The following is a 10,656-nucleotide window of genomic DNA, read 5'->3' as shown; positions in this document are numbered from 1 at the left end:
CTAAAATTTTAAGTCAGTTTCGACCACGGCCAAGGCACACGGGCATGTCTTGTGGCTGTATGTATAAGTCAGTATGTATGCTCTATTTTTCCACGGCCTAGACACATGGGTGTGTCTAGACCGTGTGAAGTACACGGCCTGTTCACACGAGCGTGTGACCTTTTAAAAGAGGAAAATTTTTATAAGTTCAAAAACTTTTATATGTTGCCAATTTGGTCATGAATGCATGTTTAAGCATTGTATACTCGATTTTATGTGAATATTGAATGTGAATGAATGACTTTTAGTAGTAATGAGATGATATTTGATGTATAGTGGTTCTGATTTGAGTTATAAGTCCAGTAATGCCTCTTAACCCATTCCGGCGACGGTTACGAGTTAGGGGTGCTACATGAAGTGTCGACCAATCCGTACCCAAAACAACATCGAATTCATCAAACGACAACAACATCAAGTCGGCCGAAAAAAATACCTCTAATCATCAAAGGGCATTTCTTGCATACTCTATCGACTAAGACATGTTTTCCTAATAGGTTTGACACTCTAATCACAAATTCTGTAGAATCGACGGTTAAATTCAATCTAGATGCCAATTTCATGCATGCATAAGAATGCGTAGATCCTGGATCTATCAAAGCAATAACAATAGTATCATAAAGAGAAAATGAACCAATGATTACCTCAAGCGACCATGCTTCTTCACGTGCTCGTATGGCATAGGCTCTAATCGGAGCCCTAGCCTCAGATCGTACTACTGTCTCTCGTGTCATATTTTTGCTGCAAGCTCCAGTACCGACACTTTTTGGGGGTCTCGCCTTTGAATCCAAACCACTCTGTCTTGCATTCTGAAATCTCTTGTCCATCTCAGGAAAATCCTTAATAAAGTGGTCTTGAGAACCATATCTATAACACGTCCCATCATTCCTCCTACATGAGCCCAGATGATGTCTTCCGCAATATTCACACTCGGGTCGACACGGTTTAGCGTCTCCTACGCTAGCTACAGATGTAGCCTGAGTCCAAAAAACTGAACTTTGCTTCTTACAATTTCCATGGGAGCATCCTGCCGATGCATAAGAACAAGAATACACATCTTTAGACTTCTTAGACTGAGTTGTGGCCAATCTGTTCATCAGTCTCTTTCACATATCTCTAGCTTCCAACTCAGCTTTCTTTTTCTCCTTTATCAATTCTTTAGCCTTACACGCCCATTCAACGAGCACAAAAAACTCCTTTAGCTCAATGATGCCTACTAACACTCTGATATCCTTATTAAGTCCATCCTCAAACCTTCTACACATCTTAGCCTTAGTGGGTACACACTCTCGGGCATACTTGCTAAGCCGAATGAACTCTCGCTCATATTCAGTAGCCGGCATGCAACCCTGCTTAAGTTCAAGGAATTCCTTACATTTCTGGTCGATAAACCTCTCGCTAATATACTTTTTCCAAAATTTTTCCTGAAGGAAGTCCCAAGTAATTGCCTCCTTAGACACAACCGAAATCAAAGTCTTCCACCAATGGTAGGCATCATTCCTCAACAATGAAATAGCACACTTCAAACACTCTTCAAGTGTACAAAACAGTTCATTGAACACCTGAATAGAATTCTCGAGCCAAAACTCGGCTCTCTCAGCATCATCCTCAGTGTTAGCTCTAAACTCCTCTGCTCCTTATTTCCAAATCTTATCCACAGGAGTTTTAGAAAATCTCATAAAATCTATACCTCAGGGCATCACGGGTACAGGCTGAGGGTTCGTAGGGGGTGGAGGATGTTGTGTCTAAGTCGCTGGGTTCGTACGGACGAACTCACCATACCAATCATTCATCTTTTGGAAGAAGGCCTCTCTAGCCTCCCCCCTTGGATCACGGTTACGAGTCTACTTTCTTCAGGCACCGTCCCTTGAGCGGGGCTTGGTGCATTTCTTTCTACATCATCTGCTACATCTCAGTCGGGATCCATTACTATATGAAAAACACAGTTTAATATCGTTAAGATTCGTCAAACTATCACAATTTACGCATGGCATGTATAGCTAGACATAGACACATGCTACGTAGTCCAAAAACAGACTAAATTGTATCTTTGATACCAATAAATGTAACACCTCTTACTCGTATTCGGTGCCGAGATAGGGTACGAGGCATTACCAAACTTAAACAGAACCAAACATACAAAACCAGGCCACAAAATTTCATTCAAACTAAAACCAATCAATTAAAGTCAATTTCTCCCTATTATGTACCTACGAGGCCCAAAACATACATCATTAGCGGTCCAAGACTAAACCGAGAACTCACAAAAAATTCTAAGCAATTTTCTAGGTTAAAGCCTCACACACCCATGTGGAGGCTATGCACACGCCCGTGTGCATGGGGACATGCCCAAGTCCCACACCCATGTGGAATTATTGGATTTATTTTCCAATTCAAACCTACAGGGGTTTTCACACGGCTGAGCATACGCCCGTGTCCTTAGACCGTGTTCCTCACACGGCCTGGACATGCCCCTATGGTAGCCCATGTGATTTTAGTGAGCATTCTATTTATGATGTCATCATACAAATTTGAGGCACATGGCCAAGCACACGGTTGAGACACATGGCCGTGTCTTTGCCCATGTGTTTACTACCATGCATGTTAACCTAAAATTAAAGGTACAAGGGACACACGGCCCACCGACACGCCATGGGGCTAACCGTGTGTCACACATAGCCTAGACACATGCCCGTGTGTCTACCCGTGTGGACCATTTGGAGGTTGCTCTCCAAGCATTGGTCACCCTTATACAATCTTACACTCCCATATGTTCAAGGGCATATCCCATGATATATTTGGACACTTAAACATGCAATATTATAGCATCACTATGACCCTTTTTTATACTAGACATTTAGTATTCACATAATCTTATCTTTTAGTCATTCCACACCAATTTCATGGTTTAGCATATTCCTTATTATTGATCCATTATGAGTGTTAAATCATGAAACCACATACTAGTAAATAAATAGTCATCCATCAAACCAACACATAAACATCTTAGTATGCATGTAAAGGTAAACTTAGGGATACATCCCAATCATTACTATGGACCAAATCACATGGCCACATACAAAATAATCAATGCCAAATGAGCCATTACAATTGGCTACTTTAACATGACACATTTACACGAAATAGACAAGTTTCCTATACATGCTATGACCAAAATAATTAAACCCTTTTATACCCAAATTTCCTAAAGATAGTGTGATCCAAACTCCGATGCCTCCCAATCCTTTGAGCTAGCTTGACGTATCTAAAGAGAAGGGAAAAGAGAGGAAGGTAAGCTATAAAGCTTAGTAAGTACACATACAAATAATCTACAATTTTGCAATTATTGATAATCTACGCATAATTACTTATCCATTATGATACTTTTCATCATGTCATATATATTTTCTTACCTTCCATATTCATATGCACATGCTTATCCAAATACATATCTTTCCATAATATCATCATATACTAAGTCCTCATAGGGTTTTAGCACATACCTGTGCCATCTTGCACACATATGGCTTACTTAAATTTTACTTTCGGAATTCATATTCGTTACCCGTTGAACACTTGGAATATGATATAGACACACAGAAGAAATGCACAATAGTACCTGAATGTAGCCTTGGCTACCTAACAGAAAGTGCACCGAAGTGCCTCATATCACAGAATCACATGCCGCTCTCAAAGGGGCTACTCAAAGAGCTAAGAGAGTTTCCGAACACAACTCAGGATACCCAGCACCCGGACCCTAGCATGTATCACATATTAAATGAGCTCATAACATGCATGACTATCCTAGTCACATGTCACTTGTATCCTAAACTGTTCCTAAGGTTCAAACAAGATTTTAGACTTCCAAACCTTTACCGAACGTACTCATATAAATGGTTTCTTTCACATGGCCAACGTTTCATAATCATATAGCAAAGCATCAAACATGTTATATTATCAACATAGCCAAATAAGCGTATTAAGCATAAAAATATCAATAAATCATTTAATAACAATAATTAATGTATTTATTTGCATATGTACTTTCCTCGATATAAAATATTAGACATCTAGCCTAAACCTCGTAAACCTTATTCTTTCCCCGATCAAGGCCCGTATCTCGATTCTCTTGATCTATAATACCAAATTTAGTTCGTTTATTACATACATTACTCAAAACGACCCAAAATTCATACTTGGGTAAAATTACTATTTTACCCCTATTCTTTCATATATTTGCAATTTAGTCCCTAGGCTCGGATAATACAATATATGGGATTTCTTAGTTACCCAAGCCTGGCCGAACATTACAGCCCACATTTTCCTTCCTTTCACATTTTTCTACCCCTTTTTACAACTTTTACAAAATAGTCATTAAAGCCCTTTTCATGGAAATCTACTTAGTAGAAGTTGTTTACCATCCTTTAAACTCCCATATCCCTCCATAAATCATCAAAACATAAGCTTCTCATGCATGGGAAAATTTCTAAACATGAACCCTAGCATGAAATATAGGTAGAAAGAGAGAGAGCAAGTTACCGGGATTTTAAAAGTACGAAGAACTTTAAAAACAAGGCTTGAGAGCACTTACTATTGAGCTTGGAAATCTTGAAAACCCTAGCTATGGAGAACCCTAATTTTAGGCAGCTACATGGAGATAATGAGCTAATTTTTCACTTATTTTCCTTTTTTATTTCATTAATATACCAAATGACTAAAATGCCCCTAATGCATTTCTTTCAAATTTTTCCATACAAGCCCATTTTTGTCCAAAAACATAGAAATTGGGAAAATTTCTCTGTAAGACCTCCTAATTAATAATCCAAAGCAATTTCATACAAATTTCTTCTAAAACACAAATTTTGGAACTTATTCAATTTGGTGCCTAATTTCCAATTGGCCACCTTATACTTAGAATTTCATCGTGAAACTTTAACACATGCATATATTCATATTATAAACCTTATAACAATCATAAAAATTATATGTTAACGTCATATTTGGGGATTTGAAACCACTATTCTGACTAGGCCCTATTTTGGTATGTTCATACCTAATTATAATTATTTGTAAATTATACTTGCTGAAATGAAATATGTGATTTTATATATATACTAGCCGAATGTGAATAAGCTTGATTACCTTGTTTCTGAATTCATTTTGACCGAGTTACGATGTCTGAAAGCCCCGTATAAACCTTAGGAATAGTTAGGATACATATGTCATGACATGGGATTTCGATATATGTGTGTGAGTAAGACCATGGCATCGATATGTGGCTCTAATATATGTGTGCGCGTAAGACCCTGTTTGGGATAGTGACATCGATATGTGGTTACATGTAAGACCACGTCTGGGATGTTGGCATTGTACGATACATGTGTGATTATCCGAGTGTCCTAGCCAATTCCAAACAGTTCATCAGGCAAAGATAAGTGGTGTTTGAATGTGTAAAATGAGTTAAACGGCCAGGTATGAATTAGCTTATTACCTGTTCGAAATAAGGTAAGAAGTTGTTGATATTGTAGTAAATCATGTTGATGTAAGTGAAGAATGTATATGAATATGAAAAGTATAATCGACTTTTGAAATAAATAATGTGAATATCTTTAAAATGATTCTTGAATATGTGTAATAAAAATCAAGTATATTCGGTCATATATAAGTATATGTATGAGATGTTGAATTATGATTCATGAACAAGTGTATTTAATGTAAGATTACTTGGTTTTAAGGACATTTAAGCTTCAAAAATTGAATAATATTTTTGTGAAAATAAATATATGACCATTCGGCCTAAGTAGCATATATGTCTGTGAGTACATGATATTTATGAAATCGTAAGATTGTGGCTAAATGTGATAATGATGTTATAATTTGGTTTATTTTTAATGATTCGATTATACCTTTGAATTGTTAATTTGCTTATGATTTACTAAGCTTAAATAGCTTACTCTGTGAGTATTCTTGTTTACCTCTATTTTATAAATCTTGGATACAAGTTACAAGCTCGGGGATCGTCAGCCAAGTCTATAACACTATCGACCATCTTCGGTATTTTATAAGCTGAATTTTTGGAACTATGGCATGTATAGACTGGATTATATATTGAATTGTTTAATTTTGGTTTATGTAACTATGAGCCATGCAAAAATGGCTTAATATTTAGTTATGCTTGGTTTTTAATGCCTTGTCTTGATGATGGTTATGCTTGGTTGCGATTTTGGTGTTATGTTCATTATATATCTTCAAGTGAATGATGGCTTGATTAAAATATTCGATACGGTGGGTTTTGGTAATTTGGTTTAGATGAATGAATTATAAGGTAATGCTTTGAAAATAGTTGGTGATTTTGGATATGCGCATTTGGTTGATTTCGGTTATGACATATGGATAAATAGGTATGTTTATGAACTTGGTTGTGGTTTTTGATATTTTACAAGCTCATTATGTATGCTTAAAGGGAAAGAATTGCTATAAGTTCTGTAGGTACGTGTAACACCCTGAATTTTGGGCCTAGAAGTAATGGGCCTTGAGTTTGGGATTGGTTAGAAGGTGGCTTAAATAAATGAAATGTGTTTAAATATTTTATAATTGCATGTTTAATCTAAATGATAAGCGATTTAGGAAGGGTTGGTAGTGTGGAAAAAGTCTTGGGTTCGATCCAGGGCTTTAGCAAAATTTTGCATTTTTTTTCTAAAGGACCCTGAACATTAGGTGGAAGGCTTATTAATAAGACATGGTAAAATTTGACACAAGGAAACGCTTGGCCTAGTGGCAAAAGGCGTTGGTAGCAAGTAGGAAGTTCAGGGTTCGAGTCCTGGCATTGTCGAAAATTTTTATTGCGCATATGATTAGTAGGGAAGCAAGCGTTTAGGCCTTAGAAATATGTTTGGTGGAAATTTGACACAAAGGATGCGCTTGGCCCAGTGGTATGATGGCGTTAGTAGTATGGACAGGTGCTGGGTTCAAGTCGCAGCATGAGCAAAAGTTTATGGTTTTTTTTAGACAACCTAGAGGTCAGCAGAAAGACTTAATAATTAATTGGGAAGAAAGAACAACACAAATAAGGTAGGTGCCGTAGTGGCAGGGACGTATAGCACAGCCAAGAGATTAGGGGTTCGAATCTGAATGGTAGCAAATATTTTTAGGATAACCTGGTTGCGAATTAATAGGCCTTAAAAATAGTTAGGGATGGAATATGGAACAAGAAATCCTGTGGTGCAGTGGCGAGAAGCATGCTATGGATATGAGAGGTTGTAGGTTCGAATCCCAGGCATGGCAAAGTTCAAATTACATGTTCGAATCCCAGGCATGGCAAAGTTTAAATTTTTGATTCTTTAAGAAAACTAAGGCTTAGGCATATAAGCCTTATAGTTAATTGTGACCGAATGGTTGCACAAGATAGGATGTAGTATAGTGGCCAGCAACATATTTGGGAAGTTGGAGGGCTAGAGTTCGAGTGCGTGCAGAAAGGGGAGTTTAATTTTGCTACTCAACTCAAGGAAGGATTGCTATTCGGTGGAAGCAATTTGAATGAAATTCAAATTGGAATTGTTGGCTAAAATCCAGGGGATTAAGATGAGGATTAGGTCTGGATATGATGATGATAAAAATTGGAGAAATTGAAGGGAATTTAACTAGACGAGTTTAAGTCGATTGGGGAGTGTAGGTTTGTATTTTTATTTATTTATTTATTTTTAGTATATATATGTGTGTTGTATGGCCAAGTAAGGGCATTTGAGAATTGTGATGCAAACCTTGAGAGATAAGCAACTGTATGCTAAATTCAGCAAATGTGATTTCTGGCTTCGGGAAGTTGGATTTTTGGGGCATATTGTTTCTGCGGAAGGTATAAGAGTTTATTCGAGCAAGATACTGTAATTTTTGTTTGAAAACCACCTAAAATATATCCGAGTTCAGAAGCATCATGGGATTGGCTGGTTACTATCGACGCTTTGTTAAAGGATTCTCTATGATTGCAACATCGTTGACTCGATTACTTCAGAAAGATGTGAAGTTTGAGTGGTCAGAGAAATGTCAACAAATTTTTGATCATTTGAAAGCATTGTTAACTGAGTCACTAGTGTTGGTTCAACCTAAATCAAGTAAAGAATTTGTGATTTACAGCAACGCGTCATTAAACCGATTGGATTGCGTATTGATGCAAGAGGAAAAAGTTGTAGCTTATGCCTCCAGACAGTTGAAGCCGCATGAAAAAAACTATCTAATGTACGATTTAGAGTTGGCCACTATAGTTTTTACACTGAAATTTCGGCGTCATCATTTGTATGGTGAAAAATGCCACTGTAATACCCCTAACCCGTATCCGTCACCAGACTAGGGTTAAAGGCGTTACCTGAAAAATCGAAACATTTTACAAACATTTAATATACATTATCCACAATCATAATCAAACATTTACATAGAGTCCATTATATAGGTCATCGAGACATTAAGCATGCATTAAAAGGGGTTGGGACTAAACCAAGCTCATAATTTTGTTTTTCAAAACTTAAACATTTTTCAAAGTTGTACACATCACATGCCCGTGTGAGCAGGCCATGTGCCTCACACGGCTTTAGACATGCCCATGTGTCTAAGCAATGTCTGTAACACCCCGAACCCGAGGCCGTCGCCGGAGTCGAACACGAGGTGTTAACAGACTTCAAACCACTTAAAAAAATTCCCAGACAAGCTGCCAGTCTGCGTACTAGTCGCTTTAAAAATCATATCTTGAGTTCTGAAACTCGAAATCCAGTTCCGTAATTTTCCCTGAAACTAGACTCATATGCCCATCTACATATTTTTTCTAGAATTTTTGGTCGGGCCAATTAGTACAGTTTATTAGTCAAAGTCTCCCATGTTACAGGGATCAACTACACTGACCTTTGCGCATTACGACTTGGATATCTCCCTGCACAAGGCTCCAATACTGATGCCGTTTGTTTCTATAGAAACTAGACTCAGAGAGGAATCCATACATATATGGCATGACTCCTAATTATCTCTGTTTAATTTATAATGAATTTCCAAAGTCGGAACAGGGAATCCAGAAACCGTTCTGGCCCTGTCTCACGAGAACCTAAATATCTCTTAACATACTGTCCATATGATCGTTTTGTTACTTTCATATGAAAATAGATTCATCAAGGTTCGTTTACATAATTTATTCATTATTTAATTCCAAACCTACTATTTTTAGTGATTTTCCCAAATCTACATCACTGCTGCTGCCAGCATCTGCCTTTAAGGTAGACTTTACCTATTTCATAGTTTCCATGATTCAACTAGCCCTTTTAGCATAAATAGCACAAATTATGATAGTGATTAACCATTCCATACCAAATGATTATAACATTATGCTCAAACATATATAAGCCATTTTCGCATGGCTATATACATTAACCAAAATATTCTTCCGCCACTAGTCTATTTTATACATGCCATAAGACAATCCGAAACGTAGCAGTACCAAACAGTGGATAGTGATAGTGTGACTAGTTGCTGACGATCCCCGAGCCTGTAGCTTCGCAATGAGATCTATAAAACAGAGGAAACAGGGTAAACGGAGTAAGCATTACAATGCTTAGTAAGTTTTAAGCAGTGTCAACAGATAACAATCAAATTATAACATAGTTGTTCGTATTTTTATTTCACTCTTCCTTCGGGCATACCATCCCTTTACCTAATATGCACATCTCATCATATACAATAAGCAGATAAACTTTCACATAAAAGTGAGCTCATGTGACATAGATGTATCGTATGATTTCACATCACCTCTCACACTGATCCGATGTCACATAATCATAGGAATAGTCTCATAGATTGCTCTCGTATGCATCACATAACTACCTTATGATTTAGTGCAAATCAAGCTCACATATAAACTTGGAGTACATACCTGTTTAACCTTTCACATTGAATATATTTATAAGCAATTCTTATTACGAAGTCTTACCCGGACATAATCTCCACACGAAGTTATCGGGTCTTACCCGGACAAAATCCCCACACGTAGTCATCGGGTCTTTAGAGCTCGGATATAGTACATGCACGAAGCTTAAGGACATTAATCAGTGATAATATTCTCGCATAAAGCCTGCGGGGTTTTAACCCGGATATAGTTACTGACACAAATGCCCTTCGGGACTTATCACATTTATGCACTTTCACATCCATCACGTTGGCCACTCGGCCCTGTCACATATATACACTTTCACATTCACACATCGGCCATTAGGCCTTATCACATATATACACTTTCACATTCATCACATCGGCCATTAGGCCTTATTACATATATACACTTTCATATTCATCACATCGGCCATTAGGCCTTATCACACATATACACTTTCACATTCATCACATCGGCTATTAGGCCTTATCACACATATACACTTTCACATTCATCACATCGGCTATTAGGCCTTACTATCATTTCATATCCGAATACTCATAACTTACAATATCACGATTTAGAGTTCAAGTATGGGTTTAATCAATAGCTTATGAGCAACTAAAACAAGTTTATCAAGGTTCACAACATAATCTCAAATTCAGCACAAGCTGTTTTTCCTGAGCAATAGTCACTAAATTATTTATAACTGGAGC

At 37.3% G+C, this 10,656-nt stretch overlaps 1 protein-coding gene across 1 annotated transcript; it reads right to left on the bottom strand.

Annotated features, from left to right (window-relative positions):
• Nucleotides 1-1,142: 1,142 nt before the first annotated feature.
• LOC121211395 (uncharacterized) lies at nt 1,143-1,829 on the bottom strand. The gene is made up of 2 exons (XM_041084155.1): nt 1,814-1,829; nt 1,143-1,672 (listed from the first exon to the last, which is right to left on the bottom strand). Exons 1-2 carry the CDS (start codon nt 1,827-1,829, stop codon nt 1,143-1,145), a joined length of 546 nt encoding a protein of 181 aa, XP_040940089.1.
• Nucleotides 1,830-10,656: the final 8,827 nt, after the last annotated feature.

Source organism: Gossypium hirsutum, chromosome A12 (assembly GCF_007990345.1).
Source record: "Gossypium hirsutum isolate 1008001.06 chromosome A12, Gossypium_hirsutum_v2.1, whole genome shotgun sequence".
Classification (NCBI taxonomy): Eukaryota; Viridiplantae; Streptophyta; class Magnoliopsida; order Malvales; family Malvaceae; genus Gossypium; species Gossypium hirsutum.
This window is presented reverse-complemented; position numbering and strand designations above follow the sequence as displayed.